The 12783-nt window shown below is 33.4% G+C and overlaps 1 protein-coding gene and 1 non-coding gene across 2 annotated transcripts in view; one reads left to right on the forward strand and one right to left on the reverse strand.

Annotated features, from left to right (window-relative positions):
- The window catches only part of LOC138335130 (tudor domain-containing protein 6-like), a 39269-nt gene extending 29854 nt beyond the window's left edge, over positions 1-9415 (reverse strand). The window contains 8 exon segments of the mRNA XM_069284068.1: positions 796-900; positions 2934-3072; positions 3318-3409; positions 4038-4092; positions 4434-4538; positions 5025-5063; positions 6494-6535; positions 9327-9415. Coding sequence (XP_069140169.1) covers positions 796-900; positions 2934-3072; positions 3318-3409; positions 4038-4092; positions 4434-4538; positions 5025-5063; positions 6494-6516 — 558 coding nt within the window. The 5' untranslated portion in view covers positions 6517-6535; positions 9327-9415.
- A 239-nt stretch (positions 9416-9654) lies between these two features.
- Trnav-aac (transfer RNA valine (anticodon AAC)) lies at positions 9655-9727 on the forward strand. Its single transcript has one exon. It is a non-coding gene; the product is annotated as a tRNA-Val (tRNA).
- The last annotated feature ends 3056 nt before the right edge of the window (positions 9728-12783 follow it).

The following is a 12783-nucleotide window of genomic DNA, read 5'->3' on the forward strand; positions in this document are numbered from 1 at the left end:
ATGAATCAAACATGGGTCTATCAAATGGACAGGGATATCTCGACCTTTGTGAAAGATTTTCGCCGCCAACCCTCAGCAAGCCTCGGGTAGCCCAGTCAAAACCTTTCACTCGGGTTGAGATATCCCTGTCCACTTGACAGACCATGTAAGATTCTATTAATCTCAACCTGAGTAAAAGATTTTGGCTAATAAACTTGAGGCTTTCCAAGGGTTGATGGCCAAAATCTTTTACGAGGGTGGAGATATCCCTGTCCACTTGACTGACCCATTTAAGATTCTTTTCTCCCATACTTTAACAAGAAATGGTGAAATTTCAGTCGTCATGATCGTTGCTGTGCGTAAAAACTGGTGCGGCAAGTATTGATGACGTCACTGTCTAGCACATGTGAGCTGTCTTTTCCCTACCCTGATAAAAGACAGAATATCTTTTGACTGAAAACCAGAATACTAAGAAAATTTGTTTTGTACAGTTTGATCTTTCCACAAATCTACTGCTATTTATGTTATGTATATACTCTATCTGAACCAAAACGTTGCTGATAAAAGGACCAGCTACATGGTAAATATTGTCTGCCCGTTTATAAAGTTGCCGGTCACTGGCAGTTGGACAGGCGTTAATTTTGAATGCTGGTCATTGTCTAGCGCATGTGAAATGTTTTTTCCCTACCCCGTTAAAAGACAAAGTTATCTTTTTCCTAGTAACCATAGGATAGCCCTGTCAAGTATGGGAGAAACAATGGTCACGCACAAACCTTATCGGGTATCACATGGTACATGAATGAGTCCCATTCTCACCTTAGATTGACTTCCAGATGAACAGCTATCTGTATCGGAACTTGCTCCTGCAGCTCTTACTTTACTTTGCTGGCTTGGAAGAGACTTGATGAAATTTTCTTCCTCCTGTCGACAGAAAAATCACTTTTGAAAATTGTTCATATCATATGCTGTAATAGATCTAGAAAGGTTTGATTATCAACTCATTTAAAATGCTTCAACTGATTTGTAAGGATATAGATTTACTACTAGATCTTTTTTTGTTCTCATTTAAATGAGATTTCTTCAAGACTTGAATATTTCTGATACACAATGGGTATATATTTTATACACAATGCATTGCCAAAGACTTTTTTCAACTTTGTGATGTTTTGTAAAATTGAACCCTGTTTTAATAATATACTTTGGAATAAATTCAATTAGGGTCAATATTTTTGATTGTATAGGAGCAACACTGAATTCAGTTAACAGTTCAGCATCGACCATAAAACCACCTCACTTAGCTTACAACCTCGAGAAACACTTAAGACTGTGCAGGTTCGAACAATGATAACAACAGCACAAAATAAACAACAACACATGCATGGGTTTGTATTAGGATATTCTTTACTGAAAATCTTTAGTATCTTATTGTGATTTATTAGAATTCTACTACTGTATTCCGAATTTGCATATTACAGAGTTATCTGCACTTGCAAGTAGGTATCGATTGTGACGTGTGTGTGTGTGTGTGTGTGCGTAACGTCATACATTAAAACGACGTGAATTGCGCTCACAAAATATTGACGTAACAATCGATACCTACCCGCAAGGGCGCTAACTCTGCAATATGCAAAGACGGAATATCACCAGACTTATATTTTTTTTGCAAATGTAATCCAAGTAGGGTCCTTATTGGCAGATACATCAAAATCAACTATTTCTCCAGCATATACCACTAGATCTAGACCTATTGTCTTAACTTCTGCCGATAAATAGATTATAAATAATTAATTAATATCAACTTCAAATAGATTACAAATAGGTCTTCAAACAATGGGCACCCATTTTCACACAGGAAGCACCTTTATAGGACAATCTATATAAAATTAGACTTGTAATTCCGCTCTACTACGATACTCTGCGATACACTCCAACAACACCCTGTTCAGGGTCACCTCAGCATGACCCCTAGCCTAGAATCGGAACATATCAGTACATACTAGTAGCCATTCATACTTCCGAGATATTCACATCACACTTAAGATTTCATAGGAAACATGCGGATTGGCTACCCATAGAGGTTATGCTCAGGTGACCCAAATTGGAAGTTGTTATATCTTGAATTGGAGCGTATTGTTGAGCATCGTAGTAGAGCAGAATTACAAATCTAATTTGAATTAGATTGAATGAAGGATAAACTTAAACATTACTACAAATGATAAGTAGTCAAGAAACTTAATAATGTTTCATAATTTAACAAAAGTAGTTGTGTTCCCTTTTGCAATATGGAAAATTTATAATTATCAACATCCTAAAAATAAGGCAATATACTGTGATGGTACCCTTCACATTACTGTCCAACTGATGTTTACATAGTCATGAGTATTACAAAATTAAAAGTACATGATTATGAACCAAGGAATACAGTCAATACACTGCACATCAGTTTCGGGACAGTAAAATGAATTGGGAGTATGATTCATCCAATTTTCCCTGAGCTTATTTATGACGTCACACAGTTCCAAAACTATATCAAAATCACAAGTTATTTATCATTTTACTTCTTGCAACCACTTCCATGCTTGTACATGTGTTTTTCATTCATTTAAACTTTACCATTTCAGGATATAAGCCTTTTACAAACTAACACTTTGGACAAAACTAACAAATATTTTTAACAATTTTGGTCTTTTAAGTGTATGATACCTTTAATTTTGATACTGAAAGAAAATTGAAGTACAAAAACACCTTTTTTGTGAGGGTTCTATGGCCCATCATGTATACAACAACAATTGAACATCTAACTACTGCCCTACATGGGTCTCAAATCTACACTCAAGAGTAGGAAGGTTATTGCAGATAATATCTAAGATTACTACTTAAATTTAAGTTCTGAAGGCTTGTCCTTCACACATCTGCTATCTATACTTCTGTATTAAACTGTCTTCATTCTTTACCAGTTTCTTTTCTTTCCGTTTCCTCATTTCTTCCTCAGACATGGCTATTCTAACCCGCATACGGAAGCGGCCGATATTGAAGTTGTTAAATCTGGCGAGGGCATTGTCTGCATCAGCTACGGATCCCATAGTTACAAATCTGTAACAAAAAGCAAAGAAATTATTTATTTTCCAACACTGTATTCATGTTAAGATAGAATTTATACAATTGATGATTATCACATATAGTTGGTTTTTTTTTGCAATTTTCATTCAATATCATTGTTCCTACAAGATGTTTGTAATGTGTGTACAACAAACTATTCTTAGAACAAAGTAATTACTGTGACTGTTGTATGTAATATTATGATCCAATTTTTAAACTTGAAGGCTTTGAAAACTCACCCATATGTGTCCCCAGCATCAGGATTCTTAGAAACACATTTTTTGGAACGAAGGCAACTGCCTGCTTGAGAAAACAAATTGTAGAGTCCATCCTGTAATGAAATATAGAGATGTTGCAAGTCAATTTTTATGCCATTTAATAGAGATTACAAACTTATTATTGTGAGCTATAAAATTCCATCTATTTCGCATATGAAAAAAAAAGAGTGAAAACTATTTGGCACAGAAATAGTTCAAATTACAAATTAAGATGCTGTAAATAGGTTGTTGGGACATGAAAGTGTAAGTTAAATTGCAGAGTAAAATAATTTAGTTTACAACATAACCAGTATATCAGGAGTCACTTTCCTTTGAACAACCTTTAACTAGTTCAACTTAATATCCTGATTTGATGGTACTTTAAAGACAAAGTCATTTAAAAATAATAACATCATGGAGACCAGTATATAAAGATAATTGAAATCTATCGATAAGAATTAGGAGTCAGTGGGTAGAATTCATTTCATACATTTGCAATCATGATAAACAGGCCTCAGCCTTTACATCAGGTTATCTGACTTGTTTGATATAATTCAGGTTTGGAAAAGACAAGGTAATTAATTTGAAACGGAGTTAGGAAAAGAGAAGACAAGGTAGTTAAAATAATTTGATCAGAGACTTGTTGAGGTTTAAAAAATAGAAGGCAATTAATTTGAAATGGAGTTACTAAAAGATAATTACCTCTGTTAGATCATTAGGAATGCCACTGATGTACAGCTGAATCCCATCGGTCTTACTGTAATCAATGAAGCAGAGAGTTGAGCATAACATCTGAGTATTTGACCCAATAAGAATTTGCATTAAATGCAGTCTTTTAAGGTACACAAGTTTGAGTTAAAATAAAGTTAGAATTTATAAGTAGCTCAGGTTTCCCAAACACATTTTGCAAGAGGGAATGTTTTGTTAAATGAGAAATTCTTAGATTCATTACATATTAAATTACACCACATATCATGGCCAATAGTAATATTTACCAAATCAGTGATTGTTAAAGTCATAAAATAGATGTTTTATCCTTCTCAGCCATGTAGGTCAATGTAGTTCTATCAAAATTAATAAATAATCAAATGTATTTACCTTCTATCAACTTTGCTAGGTAAAAATTGTCCTGGCCCCCGATCATATGTATTAAACTTCTGGCATTCAAAATCGTCTTGTCTAGGATCCCATTCATCAAAACTTCTGTAAGACACAAAATATAGCACTTCCTACATACTATTATTTAAATACACATTCTTTACAGCTGTGTGTGATATACGTTCATAATAATTAATATGGAGTAATAATGAACAAAATAATAGCATGTGCATGTAACAGCAGTAGAGAACATTTAGCGACCAGAGCAAGATCTGAACCAGGTTCTCCGACCAGTAGCCAGAAACACTACCAATTAAGCTACCTGGTCACTAATGATCGACCGAGTTCAAATCCACTACATGAATGTTCATTTCAGCATTTTCATTACAAAATGTTGCACATTACTTTCTCCCATTGATTTGCTTTTGATATTCAACTAAACAAAATTATCATGACTTGAACTGGACTATTAACAGACAGCACTATGGAGATATAAAAATGCTTATTAGCACATACAATAACTTTGGTACAAATGAAGCAACTGATGAATTGATTTATTTGATTAATATATTGAGAAGTCATTAATCATACTTTGCAACTTTAGGCCCCTCCTCTGGTTTATCTTCATCTCTGAAACAAATATAAAGCAGAAACTTGCACTGCCAAAAATCATATTTCCGTCTACAGTGCAGTAAAACGAACACACAGACAAAATAATTTCTTCGGTAACGTTATGCATAGGAATGGATTATATATCTTTTTTGATATATTTTATGAATTAAATATATCTTTGTGAAAAGAGTTACTGTATCAATCGACTTCGTTTAGAGTGTTCTTCCACTGTTTGTAAACTAGGTATCTCATGATGCAATTCACCGAAGCCTTATTTTTGTAAACTTCCAGATTATGACCTCGTGGTGTTTGCCGCTACAGAGATCGATAATATGGTATTTTATAGACTATTTGATGCTCATAACATTGCTATAATGTTCTATATAACATGTAAAAAAATAAACTTGATTGCTGATTATTTCATTGAAATCACAGCGACAGGATTCCGAGAAATACACATGTTGACCGAGTGTAACATGTGTGCAAGTTAGCAATAGCAGTCATTCAGAAGATCGTTTTCTTGCTGTCCACGGACATTTCTTGCACACACATATTATTTAAACAATATATTTAACTTATTGATTGATATTTGATGATTTTTGACGTTTTAATTATTATTTTCTTGGTAACAATCCTGCAGCAAATCGATAGCGAAATCAGTCCGCCATTTTGTTGTGACTGTAAACAACCACGCTTCAGTCGGCCGATTTTCCGTGAATTAAACAATTGATCATGTATCTGGTACGTTATTATTTATATCTTTATTATATTTTTATCACATATTATATAGTTTAAACATTTTTACAGTGATTTTTTCGATGTATAACTTTACTAAACCGCCATTGTGTTGTGACTGGAAACAACCACGCTTCAGTCGGCCGATTTGCCGTGAATTAAACAATTTTACGAATCAACATGAATCTGATACGTAATTATTTTCATCTTTAATATATTTTCATTGCATATTTTATCTTTTAAACACTTTTTACAGTGATTTGGTCGATGTATAACTTAACAAAACTGGCGAGTAAAACTAACGATTTCCACACGTGAATCACGACGTACTCATGCAAAAACATGGTCAGATTTTGGTTTTCGTCCACGGATAAGCCGCACTGATGTATAAGCCGCACTGCCAATTTTCAGGTAAAAAAGTAGCGGCTTATACTCCGGAAAATACGGTAAGTCAAACACACAAAATAATAAGTCAAGGTATGGCCTACAATTTCATTTCACATATTTTTGTTGTTATTAGTAATCATAAAATTACTTCTGCAGATGTTTTTGTCTAAACATACATAAAGCATAAAAACATGAACTATAACGGTTTTCAGTTTTTAATAGACAACTTAAGAAAAATTAGGATGCCAATTTTTTCACCCAATTAAGGCACATAAATCAGTTTAATGTATTAATCTGTACATAACATTGTGAAAAATCAATCTTACTTGAACTTTCCACATTCAGCCATTTGAACTTCTTCAAGTCATCTGGAACAGGTACATAAACTGAAAACTTACACAACATAAAAATTGTAATAATACATGTAAGATTTCAAATCCTACTACAGCTATAAAACATTTTGACTTCAGTAAAATATAGAGATGTATCATGAAGCTTTCTAAGCCAAACAAACCTTGTGTAAGGAATCTAAGCATATACAATCATATACTTGTATATTAATTTCCCAATTTGAACTATCATTATTTCTATCATAAATATTTCAATGCAATTTCACTATAACCATTCCTAAATGATCAACATCCATTTTGTATTCTGGCAAATATAACAAGAGGTCCGATAATTATACCGGTAAAATAATGAATTGACTGTGGTTGCAGATCAGTTATAATTAACATGTCTTGGCATACTACAATTTACCACAAGACTTAAGCCTCCACCTCTGGGTTGTGAGTTTGAATCCTGTGTGGGACAGTTGCCAACTGGGTATGCTACTGGACCAAAGATTGGTAGATACTTCCGTTTTCAAGCCTAAACAGGGCACATCCTTAAATGACCCTTGACATTTTAAACACAAATCAAACCAAACCTAATATAATATAATAGCTACGTGCAAAGATAATTGAAACGTTCACATGCATGGATTCATCAGTCTTTAATCAATTATATGCATTTTCAACTAGCGATATTTACTCCATAATACCAGAAAGTTGGCTCTTTTTTTTTTAAATACAAAGAATTTATCATAACATTGACAACCATCATCTTAGAAATTGTGCACCTGTTGAATTTAACTTCTACTCAAAACTTATTATTTTTTTATTATCTGTTTGGTTGTAAGTTTTCTCTTCTTTCATTTTTTTCAATGACTCAACTTTATCATGCCACTGATGCCAATTTGAAGTGTTTTTGGGGGTTTTTTTTGTTTGCTTTCATTGTGTTAAGACATATATGATTATAACAAACATAATAATAGGTTTTTGAGTTTAATTTTTTATTGTATTAAAAATTAAAGGCAATCTTTTTGGCTATAATTATAAACTTGTGTAAAGTCTGCAAACAGTGCTTAAATCTTTATAAATATATACTGGCTGGCGACATATTATCGTGAAAAAATAGCGATTTTTCTCGATTTTTTTCTAAACGTTGTATTTAAATTTAGATTTTTAGAGTTGTAAATAAGCTTTGGTCCACAACACTTTAAATAAATTAGCTTTAAGTGAATTTATATGATATTTTACAATAAACACAGCCCTTTGAAAAAAGTCGGTCAAATAGGTTTTCCGTGTCATTTTACTGAACATATTATCATGATTTTTTTCAAAAAATTATTAAAAATAGTTACGTGTGATGGAATAAATTAAAATTTGGTATCAACATAAAGTATAACATTTGAACTATTTTAAAAAAAATAATTGATGTAAAAAATGCGTTGCAAAAGAGGGAAAACGTGTATTGTTTATGACATGTAAAATCGTTAGATTACGCTGACGGGAAATGAAGAGGTCGCCATTTACCGATCTATTTCTGGCAAAATGACAAATATTTCTCACTTGTCTGTATAAATTATTAGTATTCTGAATAAATATCAAAGATATTTGAATGATTTCTGGTGGTGATTAATTCTGTAAACAATAAAATAACAAATCAAATCGGCATTGTTTTCTACCTTGTATTTTGTCGTCTGGTCAAAAGCGCTTGAGTGACCCCGATCAGCGTTCTTTTTTTAAGATTGAATTACCTCCCTTACAACTTTCGTTTTTTGAACGCTGTTGTCTGTCATCAGAGGAAGCAGACGATATATAAATCGGGATTTTGTTAAGACATATATGATTATAACAAACATAATAATAGGTTTTTGAGTTTGATTTTTTATTGTATTAAAAATTAAAGGCAATCTTTTTGGCTATAATTATAAACTTGTGCAAAGTCTACAAACAGTGCTTAAATCTTTATAATATGTCGCCAACCAGTATATATTTAGTGACTGTCTAGGGATAGAGATGAGATGCTTAATGGCAAAATGGCATTTTTTTACTGTGAATATAATGTGAATGAATCAAACCAAATGGATTTTAACATCAAACTATAAATACAGAATCATCAATAAATCTTCCATTCTTCGTATATATACAATCGTCAAATTGTTATAGTATATTTTTTGTTTGTGCTGTTTGTATTTTAATTTCCATAGACGTGCAAGTTCACACACTCATATTATTCTTGTTTCCTTTATCACCGACGATCAGGGCGTGAGAGGGGTTATTTATATATACAGATATACTTACCATGCACATGGATAAATTTTCCTGCTTTATTAAGTTTTCGAAAAACAACGATCTCGGTTGCTTTAATAACATTTAATTCGGTATGTAGCAATCTTGTATAGTACAAAAAAAACGGTTACAACTTTGTACGAAAAGTTGTTGGGCCTACCACTGGCTAAAACCGGAAACGGGACGTTATGTCATGACTGTAGCCGAAGGCAGCGACACGACAAATCAGATAAAAGGTGAAAATGAACAAATACAATAACGATACGAAAACAAAATCGTTGACATAGGATAGCAAGCTTTCGTGAAACAATAACAGAGATAATCTTAAGAAATCCTTCAATCAAGACCCGAAGATAACGTGCATGATTTCTTTCCCGCCATCAATCAGATGTTTTGAGCAGGAGCCATCTGCAACTGGACATCGTGTTTCGAAAGCATCATCAAAGCAAAATAATGCGGAATGCCATTTGACTTTCTTTAAATAAATCCATAAATAAATAGACAAACAATTGTCAATAATTGTGCATTATCAATATTAACGTACCAAACAACTACTAAGAAGTTTTGAAGTTTGTCAGGAGCACATGCTTATCCATCAATCCAACTATGCAGCAAACTTAATCTGATCAGCTGTGCGCTTGTAATGAAAGAGGTAATTCGAAGCGTGTTGACTACGTCGATGTCAATATTATGATCTTTAATTTGTGTGTTTATCAAATAATTCGACAGAAAAGTAGGTATAAGAACTCAAAATATAACAAATGTGTAAATATAATACTGCATTTTCCTCTCAAACAATAGAAAATATCCATAATTTAAAACGATGATTTAAAATACTTTAAGTAATATCTTTTTCACTGACGGATGTAACAGGTTCCGTGGTGTAGTGGTTATCACGTCTGCTTAACACGCAGAAGGTCACGAGTTCGAAACTCGTCGGAACCTGGATAATAATTTTTATTTATTTCGCATTATGTTTTTGGTCATAAGTAATTCAACAAAGAAAAAATATCAAGAAAAACGCTGACAAATTGTTATTTTTTTCACTATCAAAAACATGAGCAGACAAATAAGTATTTATCTTCAGTTAAAAAAAGTTACTAACTTTGGACCATTACCATTATTGAAAAGTTGGAGCTTTTTATTTTACTTTAAAGAGAATAGTCGGGCAAAGAAAACCAGTCTAAATGCGTTCATTGGCCTTCCAAAAGTTCTCACATATTAATACGACGGTCAAGTTCTGCTTAGTTTCCCAGTTCTGACCATTAAAGTAAAGAAAAGTTGAAAGCATTGAAAGCGAGGCTGCGTGGAAATGTAACCACGGACATAGTGAGCCGGGAGGACGTTTTAGAATTTCAATACTTTGAATTAATTTCTTCGTACGCAGACAGATTTTGACGAGAGATTTTATTTTTTTCATTTCATAAGAAATTATACTGGATACATTTACACCATTTTTACCGACTCTAGCCATCCTTGCCCGACTGTTCACTTTAAAACAAAAGCATTAAAAAATAATAAATTGCATCTCGAAAAAAATCTGTGGCACTATGTTCTATATGGAATAAATTATTTTATATTATTCTTTGTGTAAATTAGACATACATATATACAAATAAACACTAATTATTGTGCAAATGATGTGTATCATTTATGCTCTGTCGGCGGTGGAGCATCTTTAAGCAATGGCTTTCTAATATGATTCTTAGACTACTTTATCAATCTATACAATCCTGTTATGATATAGGTTCACTTGTAGGTAGTCAATTTGAGCTAGATTTCCAAATCCACATATTGCCGAAAATCAATTACTAAGATTTACTTTTTGTGTTTGCAAACCTCTGCAAAACACATGATAATTGACGTAAGTTCCTGACATAGCTATGGTGGCTTTTTTCGGCCAAGTGGCGGGATCATGTAGTACGACCATAGGGGTAGGCGCTTTCCTTGGTCACAAAAGTGGTTGGGTGAAATAGCCCCCCCTCGCGATTAGGCGACCCATCTCACGAATTGGGACGGGTCATACTCGGGAGGGGCTATTTTTTTCATCTTTCAACCGTCGTGGGACGGGTCAAAATTGGGAGAGGGCTACACCAAGTGAGTAAAAGAGTGAGACGGTGGAATAGCAACAAAATACACCGACAATACCACGAAATCACAATCCTGTTATTTTTTCAATTTATAATTGGTTTTGGACTGGCAAAATTAAAAATTTAGGCAAGCGTATTTTTTAACATACGATGACGCTTGGTCCGTAAAATATATATTAGAAACAAAAACTGATACCATCCCGCAAGCTATATTCTGATGGTCCGAAACTTCCTATTCAATTACAAATTCTGATGTGAAAAAGGGGGGGGGGGGAGGAGGGACAAAACGACAAAACTTCTTGCGAACGCCTTCGCCCATCGCCACGGGCTCTTCTTACAATGATAATGTGACGTGAAACACAGGTTTACGACGCGCGCAAAAAAAAAAAAAAATAAAAAAATTTTTTTTTTTTTTTTTTTTTTGCGCGCGCGCGTCGTAAACCTGTTTGTGAATCAATAAATCATATTTACAAATTCTTAATTCTTCCATCAACTATTCAAACGTATACATTGTTATACAGATCAATTGATTTTACCTACAACAGAAAGAAGGGAGATAAAGAATCACAAAATACGTTTCAACATGTGGTAGAGAGAATTTATTTTTGATATTTTAAAAGATCAAAATATTGAGATATCAAACAAACGAAAAACTAGTTTTCAGACCGTGTGGTCGCTTTCAAATTTTAATCGATATACGAGTAAATGCACCGATATAGATATATAGGCATATACGTACCGGCCTACTATACCTTTCGGCCGGGTACGAATTGGTCCCTATGTGTCGTAGTGGAGCAGTGCCCCCGAAAATCACTCGGGCACAATTTTCTTTACGTTTTCGTAGGTTTCCAATTATTCTATGCGTATACATTCATTTATATATTATTTTTGTCCAAAACAAACATAACTACCATTCTTAATATCTACCGTACCGCTCACAATACGTCAAATTCACAACTTGTGGACTTGTCGTACGTATTATATAAAAAAAAAATGCCTCGATGAGAATTTGATATTTAATGTGGTTCAGTTTTATTGTCTAGTAGGTAAGCGATATCAAACAAGTACGATAAAATGCAAACAAACGTTTTATGATGGTTTGCATAATAATTACTTTGCTCCATTAGCAGTAATAGGTAGCAATTGTAGCTCTAAAGACGACACCATTTTCTGTCTAAAAGTCTTTTGAGCTACAATATTGCAGCTAGTAATACCTGGACAGGATGTTGTTTACCTGTACGTTACAACGCCATTCATCGAACTCACCTGTAATTACCTGGCCGCTGGCAATTTGCTATTGGGTGGACTATATCGGGTATTTGCTATTGTCTTACTGTCAATGTCATCCGTTAATTGGATTGTGATTTAAATTAAGGAAAACCCGTACATCTATGCTCTAGGTTTTTTTTTATTTTCACCTCCATTTTTGTAATGAAGATGTAAAGGCAAATGGAAATAAAAATATCCCTGATCATACCTAGGAATATATATTACATATATGGAAAGAAGACAAAAAATTCTATTAAATCTTTTAACATTGATTGCCTTGAGATTATGTGTGAAGATACTGTAAAACTTTTAGGTGTAGATATTGACTTTGTTCTTAAATTTGATGCACACATATCTCGACTCTGTAGAAATGCTGCCAAACAACTCGCTGTTTTAAAAAGACTGGGAAATATTCTTACAAAGAAGGGGGAAATTACCATTTTTAAGTCTTTTATACTTTCAAATTTTAACTATTGTCCACTTGCCTGGCACTTTTGTATACTGACAAATACTTGGAAAATGGAAAAGTCCAGGAGGGAGCACTTCGTTTTATTGACAATGACTATGTTTCCCCAGTCTTCGATATTTTAAGGAGGCACAAACCTGATTTTTTACATGTAAAGCGTATGAAAAATATGGCCT

Source organism: Argopecten irradians, chromosome 11 (assembly GCF_041381155.1).
Source record: "Argopecten irradians isolate NY chromosome 11, Ai_NY, whole genome shotgun sequence".
NCBI lineage: Eukaryota > Metazoa > Mollusca > Bivalvia > Pectinida > Pectinidae > Argopecten > Argopecten irradians.